The sequence below is a fragment of the Phyllobates terribilis genome, unplaced genomic scaffold (genome assembly GCF_046119375.1).
Source record: "Phyllobates terribilis strain yellow unplaced genomic scaffold, ASM4611937v1 Scaffold_2__4_contigs__length_985480577, whole genome shotgun sequence".
Classification (NCBI taxonomy): Eukaryota; Metazoa; Chordata; class Amphibia; order Anura; family Dendrobatidae; genus Phyllobates; species Phyllobates terribilis.
The window spans coordinates 158,045,375-158,070,113 of NW_027362762.1; the positions used below are offsets into that span (position 1 = coordinate 158,045,375).

At 45.7% G+C, this 24,739-nt stretch overlaps 1 protein-coding gene across 2 annotated transcripts in view; it reads right to left on the bottom strand.

Annotated features, from left to right (window-relative positions):
• RAPGEF3 (Rap guanine nucleotide exchange factor 3) overlaps positions 1–24,739 on the bottom strand; it is a 139,753-nt gene that overhangs the window by 32,682 nt on the left and 82,332 nt on the right. For both annotated transcript variants that reach the window (XM_073663173.1, XM_073663174.1), the window contains 11 exons: positions 20,597–20,718; positions 19,415–19,592; positions 10,402–10,486; positions 9,670–9,730; positions 7,717–7,793; positions 6,958–7,104; positions 6,742–6,857; positions 6,561–6,649; positions 6,201–6,279; positions 4,356–4,506; positions 3,874–3,956 (listed from right to left, as the gene is read on the bottom strand). In XM_073663173.1, the coding sequence (XP_073519274.1) occupies positions 3,874–3,956; positions 4,356–4,506; positions 6,201–6,279; positions 6,561–6,649; positions 6,742–6,857; positions 6,958–7,104; positions 7,717–7,793; positions 9,670–9,730; positions 10,402–10,486; positions 19,415–19,592; positions 20,597–20,718 (1,188 nt within the window). The remainder of the gene's footprint in view (positions 1–3,873; positions 3,957–4,355; positions 4,507–6,200; positions 6,280–6,560; positions 6,650–6,741; positions 6,858–6,957; positions 7,105–7,716; positions 7,794–9,669; positions 9,731–10,401; positions 10,487–19,414; positions 19,593–20,596; positions 20,719–24,739) is intronic.

A 24,739-nucleotide genomic window follows, 5' to 3' on the forward strand; every position in this document is an offset into this window, starting at 1 on the left:
AAGCTTCATTGAAAAAAAATGTGCTTTTCTTTCAAAAATAATGAGATTTCTAAATGACCCCAAACTTTTGAACGGTAGTGTATATATATATAATACACATATATACAGTACAGATTTTTCTGTATTTTCATGACTATGAAAATTGTACATTCACACTGAAGGCATCAAAACTATGAATTAACACATGTGGAATTATATACCTAACAAAAAAGTGTGAAACAACTGAAAATATGTCTTATATTCTAGGTTCTTCAAAGTAGCCACCTTTTGCTTTGATGACTGCTTTGCACACTCTTGGCATTCTCTTGATGAGCTTCAAGAGGTAGTCACCCGAAATGGTTTTCACTTCACAGGTGTGCCCTGTCAAGTTTAATAAGTGGGATTTCTTGCCTTATAAATGGGGTTGGGACCATCAGTTGTATTGTGCAGAAGTCAGGTGGATACACAGCTGATAGTCCTACTGAATAGACTGTTAGCTGCTTTTTTCTTGCCATAATACAAATTCTATGTAAAGAAAAATGAGTGGCCATCATTACTTTAAGAAATGAAGGTCAGTCAGTCCGAAAAATTGGGCAAACTTTGAAAGTGTCCCTAAGTGCAGTTGCAAAAACCATCAAGCGCTACAAAGAAACTGGCTCATATGAGGACCGCCCCAGGAAAGGAAGACCAAGAGTCACCTCTGCTTCTGAGGATAAGTTTAACCGAGTCACCAGCCTCAGAAATCGCAGGTTAACAGCAGCTCAGATTAGAGACCAGGTCAATGCCACACAGAGTTCTAGCAGCAGACACATCTCTACAACAACTGTTAAGAGGAGACTTTGTGCAGCAGGCCTTCATGGTAAAATAGCTGCTAGGAAACCACTGCTAAGGACAGGCAACAAGCAGAAGAGACTTGTTTGGACTAAAGAACACAAGGAATGGACATTAGACCAGTGGATATCTGTGCTTCGGTCTAATGAGCCCAAATTTGAGATCTTTGGTTCCATCCTCCGTGTCTTTGTGCGACGCAGAAAAGGTGAACGGATGGACTCTACATGCCTGGTTCCGACGGTGAAGCATGGAGGAGGAGGTGTGATGGTGTGGTGGTGCTTTTCTGGTGACACTGTTGGGGATTTATTCAAAATTGAAGGCATACTGAACCAGCATGGCTACCACAGCATCTTGCAGCGGCATGCTATTCCATCCGGTTTGCGTTTAGTTGGACCATCATTTATTTTTCAACAGGACAATGACCACAAACACACCTCCAGGCTGTGTAAGGGCTATTTGACCAAGCAGGAGAGTGATGGGGTGCTATGCCAGATGACCTGGCCTCCACAGTCACCAGACCTGAACCCAATCGAGATGGTTTGGGGTGAGCTGGACCGCAGAGTGAAGGCAAAAGGGCCAACAAGTGCTAAGCATCTCTGGGAACTCCTTCAAGATTGTTGGAAGACCATTTCCGGTGACTACCTTTTGAAGCTCATCAAGAGAATGCCAAGAGTGTGCAAAGCAGTCATCAAAGCAAAAGGTGGCTACTTTGAAGAACCTAGAATATAAGACATATTTTCAGTTGTTTCACACTTTTTTGTTAAGTATATAATTCCACATGTGTTAATTCATAGTTTTGATGCCTTCAGTGTGAATGTACAATTTTCATAGTCATGAAAATACAGAAAAATCTTTAAATGAGAAGGTGTGTCCAAACTTTTGGTCTGTACTGTATGTGTGTGTGCGCGTGTGTGTATATATATATACATATAATAAATACACTGCTCAAAAAAATAAAGGGAACACTCAAATAACACATCCTAGATCTGAATGAATGAAATATTCTCATTGAATACTTTGTTCTGTACAAAGTTGAATGTCCTGACAACAAAATCACACAAAAATCATCAATGGAAATCAAATTTATTAACCAATGGAGGCTTCGATTTGGAGTCACCCCCAAAATTAAAGTGGGAAAACACACTCCAGGCTGATCTAACTTTGATGTAATGTCCTTTAAACAAGCCAAAATGAGGCTCAGTATTGTGTGTGGCCTCCACGTGCCTGTATGACGTCCCTACAACGCCTGGGCATGCTCCTGATGAGGTTGTGGATGGTCTCCGGTTGGATCTCCTCCCAGAGCCGGACTAAAGCATCCGCCAACTCTTGGACAGTCTGTGGTGCAACGTCTGTTGGTGGATGGAGCGAGACATGATGTCCCAGATGTGCTCAATTGGATTCAGGTCTGGGTCACGGGCGGGCCTGTCCATAGCTTCAATGCCTTCATCTTGCAAGAACTGCTGACACACTCCAGCCACATGAGGTCTGGCATTGTCCTACATTAGGAGGAACTCAGGGCCAACAGCACCAGCATATGGTCTCACAAGGGGTCTGAGGATCTCATCTCGTTACCTAATGGCAGTCAGGCCACCTCTGGCGAGCACATGGAGGGCTGTGCGGCCCGCCAAAGAAATGCCACCCCACAGCATTACTGACCCATTGCCAAACCGGTCATGCTGAAGGATGTTGCAGGCAGCAGATCGCTCTCCACGGCATTTCCAGACTCTGTCACATCTGTCACATGTGCTCAGTGTGAACCTGCTTTCATCTGTGAAGAGCACAGGGCACCAGTGGCGACTTTGCCAATCCTGGTGTTCTGTGGGAAATGCCAAGCGTCCTGCACAGTGTTGGGCTGTGAGCACAACCCCCATCTGTGGACGTCGGGCCCTCATGCCACCCTCATGGAGTTGGTTTCTAACCGTTTGTATAGACACATGCACATTTGTGGCCTGCTGTAGGTCATTTTGCAGGGCTCTGGCAGTGCTCCTCCTGTTCTTCCTTGCACAAAGGCGGAGATAGCGGTCCTGCTGCTGGGTTGTTGCCCTCCTACGGCCTCCTCCACATCTACTGGTGTACTGGCCTGTCTCCTGGTAGCGCCTCCACCCTCTGGACACTACGCTGACAGACACAGCAAACCTTCTTGCCACAGCTCGCATTGATGTGCCATCCTGGATGAGCTGCACTACCTGAGCAACTTCTGTGGGTTGTAGAGTCCGTCTCATGCTACCACGAGTGTGAAAGCACAACCAACATTCAAAAGTGACCAAAACATCAGCCAGAAAGCATTGGTACTGAGATGTGGTCTGTGGTCCCCACCTGCAGAACCACTCCTTTATGGAGTGTGTCTTGATAATTGCCAATAATTTCCATCTATTGTCTATTCCATTTGCACAACAGCATGTGAAATTGATTGTCAATCAGTGTTGCTTGCTAAGTGGACAGTTTGATTTCACAGAAGTTTGATTTACTTGGAGTTATATTCTGTTGTTTAAGTGTTCCCTTTATTTTTTTGAGCAGTGTATAAAATATACAGTCATGGCCGACTATAGCAAGTGACAAAAACTGTGCTCCTTCTGCCCTGAGAGGTCCGAAACTTGCTTGTTTCATAAGGAGAAGACACCTTCTTTCATAAGCACAATATGCAGTGTAACCCATACTGTGACCTACCCCCACTTTGCCTTTAAGAGAGAGACGGTATCCTGATTTACCCTTCAATAAAGCGTTACGTTTACAAGTTCACATGTCTGGCTGCTTGTAATTGCAGGAACATCATGGGCGCACGAACACCTACACCTAGACACCACCTCTACAGGAACACATCCTGGGGGTCCTATACCATCTCTATAAGTGCCACTTCCCGCTATTGACAATCATTGTGAACACGAGGGAAGTGTTTATGGGTCCATCGACCCACTTCAGCTACCGAGACTACATCTCCCAGCTGGCCCCTCTGCAACATCTGGCGCCTCCTCCGTGGCTCACCGCATTTACATAGCAGGCTACATGCTTTTATATGGTATGGTCTTTTTATAATAATTAATGTTAGGCTTAAAACCTACTTACGTTCTAGTCTTTCTTCGATCCTGAAAATTTTCCTTCACACAAGGAAGCAAACGAGGATCCCTGCTGACATATTCTGAGACCTTCTAAGAAATACAAAGCAGAATAAATGGTTTAACCTTTCAGTGCAATTGAATCTAAATATATTCACTTAAAGATGAGATATAAAGATATCATAAGACATGCGGCTTACATTGGCCCCTGTATTGCTATGTGAGCAGTCTTAGGCCTTGTTCACATTCTGTTTAGCTGGAATATACTATTGTGGCCAGCTAAAAATTTGGACATCGCAGGAATGAAGGCTAAATGGAGCCAAAAGATGCAAACTTTGGAATCTCTTTGCCTCATTGTACACATTGGCTCTGTCAGACGAACATCTGAATCCTGTTTTGGGGGTTCAGATGGAGAACCAGGAAGACTAAATGTATTGTGAACCCACCCTCACCCACAACTTATTATACTCATTCTTTAACACAGGTTTTTACCTCTAGAAAACTTTTTGCGCTTGGTTCTGCCTCCAGTAGCCGACCATAAAGCTCTACCCAGAGATTGACAAGTCTCACTATATTCTGCCTCTTGTGGAGGGAGTATATGACCTTCTCAGGCTCATTCACTTCAGATGGCTCCACATTAAATCTGAGGTGCTGTTAAGGGTCCATAGGAAGAAAGTAAATGTTCTCTGAAACCATAGTCCAATTTTTGAACTCTGGGTCATTTTTAATAAATGCAGCAGGATCATATTGTTGGGTTCCAGTTAACTATACATACAGTGCTGCTCACTATTATTGGCACCCTTTCATTTTTTTCATAGACTGTACAATATCTTCAGAAATAAATGGAAATGTACCAAAGTTATATCCTCAGGATTTTTAATTAATTGTCCAAAGTAATACAACAATAAAACATTGTTTTCAACTTCCATGTTGTAATTTCAAAGAAGAAACAGAATAAATAACGTGTGCAGCAATAAAGGCACCCCTAATTAATACTTGGTTGCACACCCTTTGGCATTGATGACATCCTCCAAATGTTTCTTGTAGCCATCTATAAGCTTCTTGCACTTCTCAGCTGGAATTTTCTCCCACTCTTACTTTGCAGTTTGTTCAAGGCCTCCAGTAAAAGATGTAGCAAAGCAACCCCACAGCATTATGGATCTTCCACCATGCTTAACTGTTGGTACGGTGTTTTTTCCTTATAAACTTCATTGCGCCATCTGTAAACAAAGTGTTGCTTTGCAAAAGCTCTATTTTTGTTTCATCTGTCCACAGAACATTTTCCCAGAAGGAGTGTGGTTTGTCAAGGTACTGTTTGGCAAAGATCAGTCATTCCTTTTTATGTCTTTTCTTCAGAAATGGTTTCTTCCTTGGCCTTCGCCCATAAAGCTCTGCTTGGTTTAGTGTGAGGTGTATTGGCACTTGTTGAAACTATGACCCCAGACTGCTCCAGGTTGGCCTTCAGGTCTTTGAATGTTTGACTTGATGTTTTTTCTACCATTTGCACCAACCTTCGAAGACCTCTTTTGTCAATTTTCCTCTTTCCCCCAGGTCGAGTGAGGTTCTTGATGGTTCCATGCTTGGCAAACTTCTTAATAACATTGAGCACTGTTGAAACTGGGATACCAAGGTCTTTGGAGATGGCCTTATACCCTTTGGAAGTCAGGTGCTTGCCAATAATAGCAGTTCTGATGTCCTCAGACAGCTCCTTCGTCTTCGCCATTGTGACAAAGGAACAGCGCCTATCATGTGGCTTTTTAAAACACTGAAGTCATCATTCATTGACTAATTCATGTCACATGGACACCGACAATTAATCACCATCTATTTTGTGATTTACCACAGACGAGTCAAAATGTGTTTCCATACTAAATTAATGTAAAGGGTGTCAATACCAGTGTCACAGCAAGCTTTAGGTTTCTCTATTTTTCCTTCCCATTGTTTTTAGTTTTAAATTATTGTTTATCATTTTCTGTGTTGTATTTAACACGAGTGCTCTACACAAAAAAACTGTTTCACTTTATTCAATACATTTTTTGCAGGAGATATTCCACATTATGTACTTAAACTTCATGGATGCCAAGAACGATGAGCACGACTGTATATAGGATGCCTGTGAGCGACCACTGATAGTTCCGCTCACAGGCAGAAACAGCACCAGGAGGTAATTAGAAAGAAGCTTCTATTTATCATTAAAACACATTGGAATATTTTTAAAAGTACAGGACAACCCCTTTAACTTTTTGATGATATTCTAATTTAGTGAGAAGCACATGTATTTGAGCGTCCCATTCAATTTACACAAGGAAAAGTGATAACCTAGTGATACAAGGATACTGATGGAGCAATGCTTGGCACAGTTGATTTGTTGGCATGAATACGCTGTGTGTCAGAAGGAATTCACCAGCAAATGAATCTGGAGAAATAAAATATGACATGTAAAGTAAGTGGATTATAAATTAAGACCTCCATGAAGCATTGCTTCAACTACTACAAAACTTCAATCCTGCAGGATGTCATCAATATTGTACTAAATAGATCTATATGGGTCTCTTATACATGAGGATAGAGAGTACCACAACTTCTGTCCATTGCCCATAGTGACTACTTGTAGTACCCTTCTATATCACATGTTGCTAGTTGGTTGTCTACATAATCACTGATTTCATATCATTTGAAAAACAGATATGAAGTTACCTTCTGGGTTATTAAGAGATGAATTCAACCTCATTGTCTCCAGCAAATGCTCCAGAATCTTATCGGCTGTTCCAGACATAACTGTGTATCTTAAAACATGGACGATAACATTAACATTAGCTGAAATAATAAAGAACCCCAATAACTCTCATTAAGTGGGATAAATCAGATAGATACTCACTTGTGATTTCCAGGCACTGAGGTAGGTAAGTTATTCCCAGATAGCTGAGAACTTTTCTCCAGGACTAATACCACTTTACCATGTTCCTTTAGACGCACCGTGTTGGCTTCTACGTCCTACAGACAAGACCATAAACTTATGGTCATGCTCAGATTGTACTTAAGAGAACATAAGAATAAAGGACATAACAACTATTATCAATTTAAATTTACTGACCCTAAGAATCCGGTTGAAGTCATGTTTGTCAACACGTAGGAAGTGGCAGTTGTCCTCTCTCAGTACTATGGTTGCAGCTCTTGGGGCATCATTGACAAGAGCAAGTTGTCCAAAGTCATCTCCTTCATGAAGTGTGGTGACCAAACCCTGCCATAAAATATTACTGTGAGCGCAAGCATTAGCATAAGACCAGAAAGAAAAACTGATGAAACAGTGATGGAGACAAAACGATCGCTAATACCATCGTTCTGTCCTCATACAGTATCATGTTATTGGGCAGCACAGTGGCTCAGTGGTTAGCACTGCAGTCTTGCATTGCTGGGGTCCTGGGTTCAAATCCCACCAAGGACAACATCTGTAAGGAGCTTGTATATTCTCCCTGTGTTTGCGTGGGTTTCCTCAAGGCTCTCCAGTTTCCTCCCACACTCCAAAGACATACTGATAGGGAATCTAGATTTGAGCCCCAATGGGAACAGTTATGATGATGTCTGTAAAGTGCTGCGGAATTAATGGCGCTATATAAGTGAGTAAATGAAATAAATATCAGCAGCACATCGTGTTTATATGGGGTGATGTGCTGCAGATAAAAATCAAACAAGCATTTTCCTCATTTATCGGGCGATTGCCATCCTGTTTGGATGGGTCGGTAATTGGAAATGAGGGTTCCTACAAACTATTGTTTGCCGATTACTGCCTCCTCTGAATGGGTCATAAGACATGCATCATTATTTTCCAGATATGTAAAACAGTGACACTGACCTTGCCATGGGTAACCACATTCACAGAACCCTTCCATATAATGTACCAAGAAGTGCCTTTATCACCTTGGCTAAATACTGCAAGGCAAGACAGACAGTGAAAAAACTGATCTTACATTTCTAACGTCAAAAGAAGAGTGTAGAAAATTATAGGCACTAAGGACAATTCTAAGTAGTTAAGACTCCTATACAGTTTAAACTAATGTTAGATCAACCCGCCAATATCAACAGGTTCAGCCAACAGTCTAATGTGCATGGGAAAGCCGGCCAACTGATTGTCAGGAGAGATGTCGATCGGGCATGTCCGATTTTGGACTGCCAATCATCTTGTACTCCCGGAGATCTGCCACCGGCCAACATGTCAGCCAACAGTTTCCTCATAGGGAACATAGGTGCGCTTAGCCGAACTAACGCCCTTGAGTATGGGAGAGTTGGCAGAGATGGCTGTCGGTTGATCGATTGTTCGAAGGCCATCAAATGTGTATGCGGGCCGTAAAATTATTGCTGAGACACTGGCATCAGTATAGAGGAGTGTCTGGGATCTGGTAGGTGTGGGTTTTTTTTATTGTTTTTTTTATTTTAGAACTGCCATGGGCCGATTTTTGAAGTAGTGGACAATCCTTTTTAATATCCACGATAGACCTGATAATTTACACAATATCATCCAATGCAAATATTCTTATGTTAATGACAGTAATCAGATAATGATGTATTCAGTTTAAATAAGCAGAGAAGTCTTGGGAATTAATGCAAACCATAATTAGAAAAAAATAGAATAAGTTAGCAGAAGATAAACTGATTGTTGGTGGATTTAAGGTAGCAACAAATATTTTAAGAAGCGTAAAAAGTAAAATCAAACTGTAGATTAAAGGTAAATCACAAGATAAATTAAGATATGTTACAAAAATTGTTTTACATCAGAAAACCTTTTAGTCACATTAAGGGTATACAACTGAAGAATTGTGGCAAAAATTTCATCAATGAATTATTATTTGATGACCTATTTTTTGGATAATTGATCGATATATGATCTGTGGGGATCAGACTCTCAGCATCCCCTGGTACTACAACTAAATACAGCTCTGGTCCAAGTGCATAGCTGTCACGAGTTTGCCGTGACAGAGGGATGTCAGATAATCACAGTGTCTGATTTCACGTACTCCTGCACTGTTTAAAAGCACTTTACCATCATATTAAACAATGCAGGTTTCGGCTAGCAGTGCAGAGATTAATCTGTTCAGTTGAGAGCTTCTGGAGCTTTCCTGCTTTGATGGTTTCAGCTGTTCATTGTTGGTTACTCCCCTATGCTATATATATTCATCTCTGGCGATCAAGGATTGCCAGTGTTAGTTTCATACTGCCTGGTTCTGGAGTAGGAGATGTTAGTTGTTTGAGGAGGCGTTTGGAGTGTTCTAAAGACTGTTGCTTTTCATCTCCTATTTGTTTTTCCTTCCCTTTACTTTACGGTGTTCCAGTCTGTTGTTTGTGAGTGCATATTTGTATGATTGGCATTTTTATTTATCCCTTTACGGCTTCCCCTGTTAGTCTGGTTTGTGTATTCTTATATACTACTAGTCCCCCACTTCATTGGGTGGGGGATGAGACAGATAAGGGCTGTTTTAGGAGCTCAGCAAAGCACGTGGCCCCAGCGTCTTCACCATTAGAAGTTATCCAGGGAGCAGGGATAGCTAGGGTACCCCTAGCTTTAGGGATAGAGAAGGAGCACCTAGCCTCGAGATGTCAAACAACAGTGTCGTGACAATAGCACAGAGCTGTAATACTAGGTTCAGCCACTACTAAAGGTACAGAGCTTTGCCTGGCAAACAATGGAGACACAGAGCATTACAGCCCCTTGTAAGGTGGCGAAAGATAGACTCCCATCAATTTTTGAAAGTTTGAGATAAAACCTTTAAAATGAACATGATCCCACTTCAGATAATGGATTAAGACTTACACACTGTTCCAGCTTTTGCGTGAGATTCGAACACCAACACTGATGCCAACTCCCTCTTCACCTGAAAGAAAAACAGAACATGGCAGGATTTTTTAAAAGATCTTAGTTCAGCTATATTCGTCTAGATTAAGTTTTGCAAAGACGTCTGGTCATGGACATTGCAATCATAGGGAAGTTCAAGGAACTGAATTACCAATTTTATGGGTCAAAGAGAAACCAAAACAGAAAACTGCACAGTCATTATAAAACATACGGTGTTATCTGCCAAAATTCGGTCAGCCCGCTTGGACTTTCCAGTATTAATAACAGACAGGAAATGGGCATCATTACGATTAGTCTTCTTGGTTTTGTGCTACAAGCCAGTTGACTCCTTGCACTACTGGATGATTCCTTTAGCTATTATAGTGGTTGAAGAATTTCTAATAATGTTTTACAAATGGGTAGGAAACATTAATTTTATCATGTCAACAATATATGATAATGTTATAACGAGAGTGGAGCCAAAGTCATTATTTCAAAAGTACCGGCACATCACAGTATGGCGGTTTCATTCCGGTTCATGGCCAGTGATGAAGGACATTGGACCAAAGCCAAACTTCCATTGAATAATAACCCTACACATGTGCTAGTTTCTAATGCTGTGTGCAGTGTTATTGATGGCTGGGCCAACACTTTTAATAATTATTGTTATTTCAATTCAGTAAATTCTGTTAAGCAATAGTGAATACTTACTGAGTTAGAAAGATGTGAAACTGCCTTTATATGGAGTAACTCTTCGAATATGACCTCCAATTCTTCTTCAGTGCGCTGACCAGGACTAGAATCAGTAAAAAAAATTATCCAGTAATTATACAGTATATTAGGTAGAAAGGTTTCTATTGAGATTTCCATATTTTTATCACATTGATAGTTTAGTCTTCAGCACTATTCTTGCCATCAAATATTCCCGGAGCGATGACAGTCCCCAATTATGAATTCATTAGGATTTTTCAGGATTTTTTAGGACCCATTTAAACATTGATTGTAATAAATGTACATTGTAAAATAGTACATAGATAGGGGGGAGAGGAGGGGGAGGCGGCTGCAGTTTTTCAATTAAGAGCTTGAGACAGAGAGAGGAGCAAGCAGCGGGAGGTGTTATCAGGTTCAGAGCACACAGCACAGCTCTTACATCACACCATGAAGTTGACTCTCCTTGAGTTAACTTTCAAACTCTTACTAAATGATACCAGAACACAAAGAAATAATCACATTGATAGATCTGGTATTCTCTAATAAAGGGAGCATTTATTTAGACAGTGTGTCGAATAAACATTACTTAATCCAGTTGCCCAACCCCTGAGATCTCTCTATTCCATGAACAGTGCATTGTGAAAGTATTTGGCCCCCTTGAACTTTTCTACCTTTTGCCACATTTATGGCTTCAAACATAAAGATCTAAAATTCTAATTTTTTGGGGAAGAATCAGCAACAAGTGGGACACAATTGTGAAGTGGAACGAAATTTATTGGATATTTTAAACTTTTTAAAAAAATTAAAAACTGAAAAGTGGGGCGTGCAATATTATTTGGCCCCTTTACTTTCAGTGCAGCAAACTCACTCCAGAAGTTCAATGAGGATCTCTGAATGATCCAATGTTGTCCTAAATGACTGGTAATGATAAATAGAATCCACCTGTGTGTAATCAAGTCTCCATATAAATGCACCTGCTCTGTGATTGTCTCATGGTTCTGTTTCAAGTGCAGAGAGCATCATGAAGACCAAGGAACACACCAGGCAGGTCCGAGATACTGTTGTGGCAAAGTTTAAAGCCGGATTTGGATACAAAAAGATTTCCAAAGTTTTAAACATCGCAAGGAGCACTGTGCAAGCGATCATATTGAAATGGAGGGAGTATCAGACCACTGCAAATCTACCAAGACCCGGCCGTCCCTCTAAACTTTCATCTCGAACAAGAAGACTGATCAGAGATGCAGCCAAAAGGCCCGTGATCACTCTGGATGAACTGCAGAGATCTACAGCTGAGGTGGAAGAGTCTGTCCATAGGACAACAATCAGTCGTACACTGCACAAATCTGGCCTTTATGGAAGAGTGGCAAGAAGAAAGCCATTTCTCAAAGATATCCATAAAAAGTGTAACAGGTCTGGGAGGCGGAACCTCTGAGCTACTATACAAGGGGGCGGTCCTTGTAAGGGAGCGGGTGGCGACCAGGCAGGCAGTCACAGCAGGTGACCGGGACAGTCTCTGGAAGAACGGGCAGGAGATCACGACAAGTGACTGGGGCGGTCTCTGGGTGAACGGGCAGATGGTCACGGCAAGTGACCGGGACAGTCTCTGGGTGAACGGGCAGATGGTCACGGCAAGTGACCGGGACAGTCTCTGGAAGAACGGGCAGATGGTCACGGCAAGTGACCGGGGCAGTCTCTGGGTAAAGGGTTGGTACGACCTGTGGCGGCTGATGGTAGACTTGAGCTCCCAGGTGAGCAGGCGAGAGTCTCTGGATAAACGGGTGGTCACAGCATGTGACGGCGGAGCCTCCAGGAAGACCAACAGACAGGCGGCAGATGAGCGCTCCCAGATGAGCGGGCGAGAGTCTCTGGATAAGCGGGTGGTCACAGCACGTGACGGCAGAGCCTCCAGGTAGGCTAACGGACAGGCAGCAGATGAGCGCTCCCAGGTGAGCGAACAGGAGTCACTGGACAGGCAGGTGGTCACAGCACGTGACGGCGGAGCCTCCAGGTAGGCTAGCAGACAGGTAGCAGATGTGCGCTCCCAGGTGAGCGGGCAAGTTGGTCCATAGACAGACTGACAGGAGTTGGAAGGCAGACCGTCGGACCTCAGGCAAGCAGGCAGGTAGCTGAAGTGCGCTCCCAGGTGAGCGGGCAAGCTGGTCCTTAGACAGACTGACAGGAGTTGTAAGGCAGACCGTCGGACCTCAGGCTAGCAGGCAGGTAGCGGAATATCAGGCAGGAATAAGACAGCAAGCTGGCAGGAATCTGGCAGGTATCTGGCAGGTAACTGGCAACGGGACCTGAGGGCTGAAGCAGAGTAGTGAACAGTGCAACAACATTGCTCGGGCACCTCCATTTTGGAGGAGGTGCCTTATATATGGTGAAGTCCTCCGGCCATTGGCCGGGGACTCCTTAGGACGGCGCGCGCGGCCCCTTTAAGAGGGAGGGAGAGCGCGCGCGCGTGCCCTAAGCACAGTGGCCGGGAAGGAGCGCGCGCTGCCAGCAGAGCGGGAGGAGGACGCCGGGCACGGAGCAGGGAGGTGAGGGGAACAGCGTCCCTGCCGGCGCTACAGTACCCCCCCCCTTAGGCCCCCCCTTTTTTAGGCCAGACAAAAATTTAGCAAGGATAAGAGGGGCATGGATGTTCTCCCGGGGCTCCCACGTTCTCTCCTCAGGACCAAACCCCTTCCAATCTACTAGAAAAAAGGTCTTTCCTCTTACCCTTTTGGTGGCAAGAATGTTCTCTACCTCAAACTCGTCCTCAGCAGAAACCGGAGCAGGAGGCGTACCTGTAGACTTGGAAAAAGAGTTAAGTACCACAGGTTTGAGGAGAGATACATGGAAGGAGTTAGGGATCCGTAAGTTGGCCGGGAGTTTCAATTTATAGGCCACCGGGTTGATCTGACTGATGACCTCCAGGGGGCCGATGAACCAAGGCCCTAACTTGTAAGAAGGTATCTTGAGTCGGACATATTTAGATGAGAGCCAGACTTTATCTCCGGGACGAAATTGTGGAGGATCCAGGCGTTTTTTGTCAGCGTGTCTTTTCATCCGTTCGGACGACTGAAGGAGTGCGGATCGGGTACTCTCCCAAATGGAGGAAAATTTGCTAACGAGAGATTCCGCAGCCGGGTTGTCCACAGAGGTGGAGACAGGAAAAGGAATCCGAGGATGCTGACCGAAGACTACAAAAAACGGGGATTTGGAGGAGGATTCGCTCTCGTGATTGTTATAAGAGAACTCGGCCCATGGTAGGAGATCCACCCAGTCTGAATGATGGGCATTAACGAAGTGCCGGAGGTAACTGGTCAGGTTCTGATTGATCCGCTCCACTTGACCATTGGACTGTGGGTGGTAAGCGGAAGAGAAGTCCAGGGTGACATCTAGCAGTTTACAAGTGGCTCTCCAGAAGCGTGAGGTGAACTGTACCCCACGATCCGACACGATGTGGAGGGGCAAGCCATGAAGACGAAAGATGTGATGAATAAAGTCTTTAGCTAGCTCGGGTGCAGACGGGAGGCCTGGCAGGGGAACGAAATGAGCCATCTTGGAGAAGCGGTCAGCGACCACCCAAATGACCGTACAACCGGCAGAGACTGGGAGGTCAGTTATAAAGTCCATTGCTATATGCTGCCACGGGGCAGCAGGTACTGGGAGCGGAAGGAGGTGACCGGCTGGCAGATGTCTCGGAACCTTGTTGCGGGCGCAGGACACACAGGCAGAAACAAAGTCTATTACGTCCTTGTGCAGGGTAGGCCACCAGTAGTGCCGGGTAATAAGCTGGAGGGTCTTTTTCTGACCGGCATGGCCAGCCAGTTTAGACGAGTGACCCCAGTGAAGGATCTTCTCCCGATCAGGTACTGATACGAACGTCTTTCCGGGAGGGAGACGATTTAGACTCACGGGAGCCACCTGCATTACTCTGGCGGGATCGATGATGTGTTTCGGATCTTCCTCGAGATCAGACACCAGAAAGGATCGAGACAGGGCGTCCGCCTTGACGTTTTTGTCAGCCGGGCGAAAATGAAGAACAAAATCAAAGCGAGCAAAAAACAAGGACCACCGGGCTTGGCGCGGGTTAAGTCTCTGGGCATGCTGGAGGTAAGCCAAGTTCTTGTGGTCAGTGTAAATTATTACCGGGTGAAGAGCCCCCTCGAGCAGGTAACGCCACTCCTCCAATGCCAGTTTGATGGCCAATAACTCTCGGTCTCCTATGGAATAATTGCGCTCTGAGGAGGAGAAGAGTTTAGAGAAGAAGCCGCAAGTTACCATCCTCCCGGAAGATGATTTTTGAGTAAGTACCGCTCCGGCTCCAGAGGAGGAGGCGTCAACTTCCAGGAAGAACTGCTTGTTGCCGTCCGGGCGATGCAGCACCGGGGCGGAAGAGAAGGCCTGTTTTAAGGAAAGAAAGGCCTCCTCTGCTTCGGGCGGCCACTCTTTGGGATTAGTACCCTTACGGGTGAGCGCGGAAATTGGGGCAGTCCGGGAAGAGAAGTGTGGTATGAAGAGGCGGTAGTAGTTGGCGAAGCCCAGGAACCGCTGAATGGCCTTCAACCCCTCCGGTCGAGGCCATTTCTCGATGGCAGACAGTTCCTCTGGATCCATTCGTAGGCCGGTCTGAGAAATAATGTAGCCCAAAAACGGAAGCGAGGTCTGCTCAAAGAGGCACTTCTCGTATTTAGCGAAGAGGTGATTCTGCCTGAGCCTGAGCAGGACCTGACGAACGTCCCTCCGGTGAGTCTGGAGATCCGGAGAGAAGACCAAGATGTCGTCCAGGTACACCACTACGCAGGAGTAGAGAAGGTCCGGAAGATGTCATTGACCAACTCTTGAAAGACAGCAGGAGCGTTACAGAGACCAAAGGGCATTACCAGATATTCATAGTGGCCGTCCCGGGTGTTGAATGCCGTCTTCCATTCATCCCCCTGACGGATACGAACCAGGTTGTACGCCCCACGGAGGTCCAGTTTGGTGAAGATTCTAGCCCCTCTCAGACGATCAAATAACTCCGGAATGAGCGGAAGGGGGTACTTATTCTTCACCGTGATCTGGTTAAGGCCTCTATAGTCTATACAGGGACGGAGAGAGCCGTCCTTCTTTTTTACGAAGAAGAAGCCTGCTCCCGCCGGGGAGGTGGATTTCCGGATGAATCCCCTGGCCAGATTCTCCTCAATATATTCGGACATCGACCGGGTCTCAGCAGCGGATAATGGATAAATACGCCCACGGGGAGGAGTAGTACCGGGTAACAAGTCGATAGGGCAGTCGTATGGTCTATGAGGGGGTAGTGTCTCTGCTTCCTTTTTATTAAAGACATCAGCATAAGACCAATAAGGAATCGGAAGTCCAGGTAGATTAGCTGGGGTAGGAGAAGGACGGACGGGATGGACGGGAACCAGACAGGTCTTATGGCAGTCCTGTCCCCAGCGAAGGACTTCTCCGGTCTGCCAGTCAAGCACGGGTGCATGTCTCTGGAGCCAAGGTAGACCTAGCAAGAGGGCATGAGAGAGTCCAGGCAGAACATGAAAGGAGATACTCTCAGAATGCAGCATTCCCACCTGCAGAGTAATGGATTCGGTGATGAGTTGGATGGGGCATGGTAAGAGGCCCCCATCCACGGCAGCAACAGACAAGGGTACAGCCAGAGGTTTGGTGGGGATGCGGTATTTCTCTACCAGGGACTGTGAAATAAGATTCCCGGCTGCTCCAGAGGCCAGTTGGGCTAGTTCGAAATAACGGTTCTCCCCGCAGACGATTGAAACTGACAGCAGCAGAGATGGAGAGGATTTATTCTTGTCTAGGTCGACCTCTCTGAGCGAACCTAGACACAGGCGTTTCCCGACCTCTCTGGGCAGGCACGGATCCGGTGCTCCTTACTGCCACAGTAGAAGCAGCTCCCCTCGGCACGGCGTAAGTCCTGACGGGTTTTGACCATCTTGGTCTGGTCGACCTGCATAGGCTCAGGAGAGTGTACCTGGGGAGAGACGGAGGGAGTGACGGGTTTCTGAAAAGTAGGAGCTAGACGTGGAAACCTCCTCTCACGGGTGACCTCTTTGGCACGCTCCTGGAACCGTAGGTCAATCCGGGTGGCAAGAGATATTAGGTCATCGAGAGTGGTAGGAACGTCCCGACCGGCAAGTTCATCTTTAATACGGCCGGACAGACCCTCCCAGAAGACGGATACCAGAGTGTCGTTATCCCAGGCCAGCTCCGAGGCAAGGGTACGGAACCGTATGGCATATTGGCCCACGGTGAGACTTCCCTGACGGAGGCGAAGCAGAGATGATGCGGATGAGGTCTTCCGTCCGGGTTCGTCGAAGACTTTCCGGAAAGCCGTGAGGAAGGCAGGCAAGTCGGACATCAGGGGGTCTCCTCTCTGCCATAGAGGATTTAGCCAGGCCAGGGCCTCCCCGGTGAGATGGGACATGATGAAGGCAATTTTGGCCCGGTCGGAGTTAAACTGGTGGGATAATAGTTCAAAGTGCAGGGTGCACTGATTAATGAAGCCCCGAGCCTGGGCGGAGTCGCCTCCGAAGCGAGGAGGTGCAGAAAGCCGGGGTCCGGGGTAGGATACCATGGTATTGGTGGGCAGCGGAGCTGCCGGGTTGCAAGTCATGGCACTGGCGGTGGTTGCTGGTGGAGCAGTCAGAGTGTCCAGGCGAGAATTGACATTCCGCAGGTGACCCAGGATGGACTCCTGTTGGGACCTCTGACGGGACAGTTCATGACAGAGGTCCGAGAGCGAGGGAGCTTGGGTGCCACCGGGTTCCATGGCCCGAGCAAACTGTAACAGGTCTGGGAGGCGGAACCTCTGAGCTACTATACAAGGGGGCGGTCCTTGTAAGGGAGCGGGTGGCGACCAGGCAGGCAGTCACAGCAGGTGACCGGGACAGTCTCTGGAAGAACGGGCAGGAGATCACGACAAGTGACTGGGGCAGTCTCTGGGTGAACGGGCAGATGGTCACGGCAAGTGACCGGGACAGTCTCTGGGTGAACGGGCAGATGGTCACGGCAAGTGACCGGGACAGTCTCTGGAAGAACGGGCAGATGGTCACGGCAAGTGACCGGGGCAGTCTCTGGGTAAAGGGTTGGTACGACCTGTGGCGGCTGATGGTAGACTTGAGCTCCCAGGTGAGCAGGCGAGAGTCTCTGGATAAACGGGTGGTCACAGCATGTGACGGCGGAGCCTCCAGGAAGACCAACAGACAGGCGGCAGATGAGCGCTCCCAGATGAGCGGGCGAGAGTCTCTGGATAAGCGGGTGGTCACAGCACGTGACGGCAGAGCCTCCAGGTAGGCTAACGGACAGGCAGCAGATGAGCGCTCCCAGGTGAGCGGACAGGAGTCACTGGACAGGCAGGTGGTCACAGCACGTGACGGCGGAGCCTCCAGGTAGGCTAGCAGACAGGTAGCAGATGTGCGCTCCCAGGTGAGCGGGCAAGTTGGTCCATAGACAGACTGACAGGAGTTGGAAGGCAGACCGTCGGACCTCAGGCAAGCAGGCAGGTAGCTGAAGTGCGCTCCCAGGTGAGCGGGCAAGCTGGTCCTTAGACAGACTGACAGGAGTTGTAAGGCAGACCGTCGGACCTCAGGCTAGCAGGCAGGTAGCGGAATATCAGGCAGGAATAAGACAGCAAGCTGGCAGGAATCTGGCAGGTATCTGGCAGGTAACTGGCAACGGGACCTGAGGGCTGAAGCAGAGTAGTGAACAGTGCAACAACATTGCTCGGGCACCTCCATTTTGGAGGAGGTGCCTTATATATGGTGAAGTCCTCCGGCCATTGGCCGGGGACTCCTTAGGACGGCGCGCGCGGCCCCTTTAAGAGGGAGGGAGAGCGCGCGCGCGCGCCCTAAGCACAGTGGCCGGGAAGGAGCGTGCGCTGCCAGCAGAGCGGGAGGAGGACGCCGGGCACGGAGCAGGGAGGTGAGGGGAACAGCGTCCCTGCCTAGCAGAGGGCAGGGACGCCGGCGCTACAAAAAGTCTCGTTTGAAGTTTGCCACAAGCCACCTGGGAGACACATCAAACATGTGGAATAAGGTGCTCTGGTCAGATGAAACCAAAATCAAACTTTTTGGCCACAATGCAAAACGATATGTTTGGCGTAAAAGCAACACAGCTCATCACCCTCAAAACACCATCCCCACTGTCAAACATGGTGGTGGCAGCATCATGGTTTGGGCCTGCTTTTCTTCAGCAGGGACAGGGAAGATGGGTAAAATTGATGGGAAGATGGACGGAGCCAAATACAGACCATTCTGGAAGAAAACCTGTTGGAGTCTGCAAAAGACCTGAGACTGGGATGGAGATTTATCTTCCAACAAGACAATGATCCCAAACATAAGGCAAAATCTACAATGGAATGGTTCAAAAATAAACGTATCCAGGTGTTAGAATGGCCAAGTCAAAGTCCAGACCTCAATCCAATCGAGAATCTGTGGAAAGAGCTGAAAACTGCTGTTCACAAACGCTCTCCATCCAACCTCACTGAGCTCGAGCTGTTTTGCAAGGAAGAATGGGCAAGGATTTCAGCCTCTCGATGTGCAAAACTGATAGAGACATACCCCAAGCGACTTGCAGCTGTAATCGCAGCAAAAGGTGGCGCTACAAAGTATTAACTCAAGGGGGCCGAATAATATTGCACGCCCCACTTTTCAGTTTTTAATTTTTTTAAAAAGTTTAAAATATCCAATAAATTTTGTTCCACTTCACGATTGTGTTCCACTTGTTGATTCTTCCCCCCAAAAATAGAATTTTATATCTTTATGTTTGAAGCCAGAAATGTGGCAAAAGGTAGAAAAGTTCAAGGGGGCCAAATACTTTCACATGGCACTGTATATAATATTTTAGGTCGACCTATATTATGCAATGCAATTTAATAGTTACAGCGGTTTAAAAAAAAAGCGTACCATGGAAAATCATTGCAGTTGAGCCCCATTTTGGATTGAGTTGCATTAGCAGCCAGACTTTTTTTCCAATCTCAAGTAATCCTTTGTCATCTGTACATTGAACTTACGGTTTGCGAAGAATCATTGTAAGTAAAGCTGCAGGTCCGAGCTGTGCAAGAAACACCAGAGATTCCTGTAGCTCATCCTCAGTGTCTCGGTCACTGGTAGCTGTCTCTACAGGTAGGTCATCTTTATAGAATCTGTAAAACTGGGAATCCTTGTCTTGGAAATTTGGTTCTTGTCTCACTGCAACAATATGATGGATTAATTGATAAGTGATGTATTATTGCTGGAGCAACCACTAATCTCAAAAAGACCAAGACACCAGAGGATTTGATGAAACAAATACAATTAAATGGACTATATAAAAATCCATTAAAGCCTCCTATACTGTACTTTTCATGATCTAAGGAAGAATTAAAGAAGATATGTCACCAGATTTCACTATAAAAACAGAAAATATTAAATGGATCTCAGCCCAGACGAGGCTGATGTACTTACTTTGATAATGTCTGAATGGCTGTATAATCCTTTCCACTACCTAGCATGATTGATAGCTCCTCAGTGTCCCTCCTGCTGCTGAGATCTCACACAGCTCAGTATAAGCTGCAAATGTCAGTCAAGTTGGGTGGGCAGAGACTGAATAATATTCTTCTCATGAACTCTTACTTTTAAACGTGGATCCACAAAATGCCAAAAGTGCAAGTTTAATCTACCCCATGAAATAGACTCTATGGACCCAATTTATTATTACATGTGTGGCTGTTTTTTGTTTAGTTTTTGGTGTTTTTCACGTGTTTATCATTTGGCCCTAATTCTTCCTTTAACTTCTATTTTACATTGATTTGCCTTTTCATTTCTTATGTTTGCTATTGTGGGCAATGTTACGGGCTCCTGGATGTTTTTAGCTGATTCAATTGTGACTCCTTAAACAGTTGCAAAATTTCGCACAAATTAACTTCAGTCACCCCTTTTAGCCATTTTTATGTACAACGGATATTTTTGGTGAATTTTTGCCCTGATTTTGAAAAATGTGTGAATTTCTCAAGCTTGGAACGAAACGTCGCCATTATCACTATGGGTCAATAAACCACTCATCTTTAGACTTTTGAGTGCTGCCTTTTTTTGGACATAAGTTGAGGTTCGGTCTTGCCTGGGGGGCTTTGCACCCGCTATTCCTTTTAGATTTTGCTAGTGCTGCACCAATATTTTTGTAGATAGACAGACATCTTTATGAAGACATTACTTACCATGTACCAGAGATCCCTCATCCACTAATACCTGCCATATTCCTACAGCTTGGCTGCGTGACTGTGGACCTGGGCTAATGCCAATTAACCAGTCCACAAGTTCTTTTCCTGAACAGCACTGCCTGTGGGTAAGAAATGACAAGCTAATTTTTAAGCAAACACAAGTGCCATCTGAGCTGGAAAACAAAGGAAGCTACACATTAACATTGTACAATTACCAGAAACCTGATGAAGAACAAGCAAATATCATCAAAGCATCATATCCATGGTCTGATACAGGGGCGGACACTGACAGTGAAGAGCCCTTGCGGGGCAGGCCACGCTACTGCTATGGGGCCTGTGAGTCGGGGGCCCGTGAGCCAGGGGGCCCGAAGCAGCGGGGGAACGAGGAGGATAGGTGAGCATTGTATTTACCGGGAGGGGAGTTGCGGCGGCGAAGGAGCGGGCACACGCAGCAGCCGCTGCTGCAGCTACCACATGTGCCTGCTGCTAAAGGGAAATGAATATTCCCTCTTCTCCGCACCCATGGGCGTCGAGAAGAATGAATATTCATTCTCTTTAGTAGCAGGCACGGAGGAGCACTGAGCCGCAGCTCCTGATGACAGTGCGCGCTATTAAAGAGAATGCATATTCACTTTTCTCCACACCCTTGGTCCTGGCGTGGAGAGGAGTGAATATGCCGGCAGCTCACATCAGCATCTGAGAGCGCACGCTGCTCAGATGCTGACATGAGCTGCTAGCAGACAGGACGCAGCACTGGAGTAGAGGTGAGGAAGGCAGGTGAGTATAAGTGTTTATTTTTTTTGTGTGCAGTGATGAGGCCATGCATACCAGGATTGGGGGATGAGGGTTGCCACACATAACAGGATTAGAGGATGAGGGGGGCCACGCATACCAGGATTGAGGATTGAGGGGGCCACACATACCAGGATTGGGGGATGAGGAGGCCATACATACCAGGATTGGGGGATGAGGAGGCCATGCATACCAGGATTGGGGATGAGGGGTACCATGCATACCAGGATTGGGGGATGAGGGTCCATGTATACCAGGATTGGGGGATGAGGGGGTCATGCGTACCAGGATTGGGGGATGAGAGGTGCCATACATACCAGGATTGGGGGATGAGTGGTGCCATACGTACCAGGATTGGGGGATGAGGGTGCCATACGTACCAGGATTGGGGGATGAGGGGTGCCATACGTACCAGGATTGGGGGATGAGGGTGCCATATGTACCAGCATTGGGGGATGAGGGGTGCCATACGTACCAGGATTGGGGGGTGAGGGGGCCATGCATACCAGGATTGGGAATGAGGGGGCCATATGTACCAGGATTGGGGGATGAAGAGCGCCATACATACCAGGATTGGAGGATGAAGGGTGCCATACGTACCAGGATTGGAGGATGAGGGATGCTATACATACCAGGATTGGGGATTAGGGAGCAATGCGTACTAGGATGGGGAAATTTATCAGTAGCTGCTGCATTTCCCGCCCTAGGCTTATACTCGAGTCAATAAGTTTTCCAAGTTTTTTGTGGTAAAATTAGGGGCCTCGGCTTATACTCGGGTCAGTTTATTTAAACTATACAGTATTTTAAAATCAGTGAGTACGTGGTGCCCATAATACTGCAGGACTGTGGGGTGCATTATACTATATGGGGGCTGAATTTTACCCTATGGGGTGTGTAATATACTGTATGGAGGACTATGGGAAGTGCATTATATTCTATGGAGGACCATGGGAAGTTCATTATACTATATGGAGGATTATGGGGGGCGCATTATACTATATGGAGGATTATGTGGGGCGCATGATACTATATGGAAGGCTATGCGGGCCATTATAATATTTTGAGGGCTATGTGGGGGCCATTATACTGTTTGGATGGCTGTGTGGGGCCATTATACTGTTCGGAGGGCTACTGCGGGCCATTATACTGTATGAAGGCCCATTATATTGTACGGAGGGCTGTGTGGGAGTTACAGTTGGGGGATCATACTGTGTTGGGGTCACCATACTTTGCCTTGGGAGTTGAAGTGGGGTACAATAGGGTCATTATATTGTGCATGTGGAGGCTAATGTGGAGGAATGCACCATGGGGGTATCATACTGTGCTTGGGGGGCACTTTTATTGACATCATACTTTATGGGGGCAATGAAAGAGAAATCTAGGACTTCAGCAGGAGGAAAATTGCTATGTAAAGGCTGGAAAGTTGTGTTGTGAGATATGCTCTTCTGTGACACAGACAAATATTTATTTATTTATTTATTTTGGGGGGGCCCAATTAGACCTTCTGCTATGGGGCCCCATGATTTCTATGTACGCCCCTGCCTGCGGGGAACTTGTGTCTTGGGCTCGATCCATCCAGCCCCACCAGTATATACACACACACACATTTACATTCATGCGTTAGGCACACATGTATAAAATATTAACATTATACACCCATTTACACATATCGCACACATTTGCTGTATATAGTATAATATATACTGTGACAGTGGGACAGTAATGCCAGATTGAGTACTGGACATCACTTGTCATTGCGCCCTGGGACCGCGAGTGTCGACACCGCTGGAACGGCCCCAGCACGGGAGGTGAGTATAGGTTTTTTTTATTTTATCGGGGCCAAACATTTAGTTCAAGAAGGGGTTGTCCTAGTAGTAGACAATCCCTTTAATGGAGTAAAATAAAAAAAAATGACTCCATTGTTTTTTTGACATTTACTAATTACCATAAATAATTTGTTCACTGGATTATATGGGTTGTTACAATTACAGGGATACCAAAAATGTCCATGTTATTTACTGGTTTGTGACATTTATTTTTGAAAGTGTATTTAAAAAATGGGAGTAGTAAAATAGTTTTCATTTTTTTGATAATTTTTTAAGGAAAAAAAATAATTTTACCCCCAGTATACAGGTATATAGAGAGGTACTGGTATATAGTGAGAGATCTCTATGTAGCAGTACAATATGCCTGTAAAGAAGAAGAATATTATTTAGATCTTTAGACCAGGGGCTGCACATGTGGTGTATCTGCCCCTGTACTGGTATTATTTACAAGATGGTCATTTTACCAGATCATCCTTTACCAATTTTACAAATTTCCATCCTAACATTAGACATTATACTTATAGAAGATAGTAAGGTAAATCTGCTGACCATCCAATCCTAAATAACCTATCCATATAGGGTTGGTGCAACACGTGTAGCCACACATGGACGCAAAAAGTAAGGGGGCCGCTTTCACCTACAAAGCAGTGAGCAGTTTGTGTCACAGACACATAAACAAGTGCATGATGATAAACTATTGGACTGCAAAGGTCCCATGTACTATTCTTACACAGGAACCCCCTTCTGTCTGTGTCTAGCACTACATCCATAGAGTAATGAATGAAAAGTGAAAATGAAGGCCATAATTATTTATTTATTATGCTTTGCTTATATAGCGCCATCATATTCCACAGCACTTTATAGACATCATCGCTGTCCCCATTGGGGCTCACCGTCTACAGTAGGAGGAAACTAGAGAACCCAAGGGAAACCCAAGAAAATACGGGGAACACATACACTGTGTGCAGAATTATTAGGCAAGTTGTATTTTAGAGGATTATTTTTATTATTGATCAACAACTATGTTCTCAATCAACCCAAAAGACTCATAAATATCCAAGCTTAATATTTTTGGAAGTTGGAGTGGGGTTTTTTTTGATTTGGCTGTGCAGGTAACTATTACTGTGCAGAATTATTAGGCAACTTAATAAAAACCAAATATAATCCCATCTCACTTGTTTATTTTCACCAGGTAAACCAATATCAGTGCACAAAATTTAGAAATAAACATTTCTGACATGCAAAAACAAAAACCAAAAAAATGAGTAATGAATATAGCCACCTTTCTTTATGATGAGACTCAGCAGCCTTCCATCCATAGATTCTGTCAGTTGCTTGATCTGTTTTTGATCAACATTGCGTGCAGCAGCCACCACAGCCTCCCAGACACTGTTCCGAGAGGTGTACTGTTTTCCCTCCCTGTAGATCTCACATTTTATGATGGACCACAGGTTCTCTATGGGGTTCAGATCAGGTGAACAAGGGGGCCATGTCATTATTTTTTCTTCTTTTAGACCTTTAC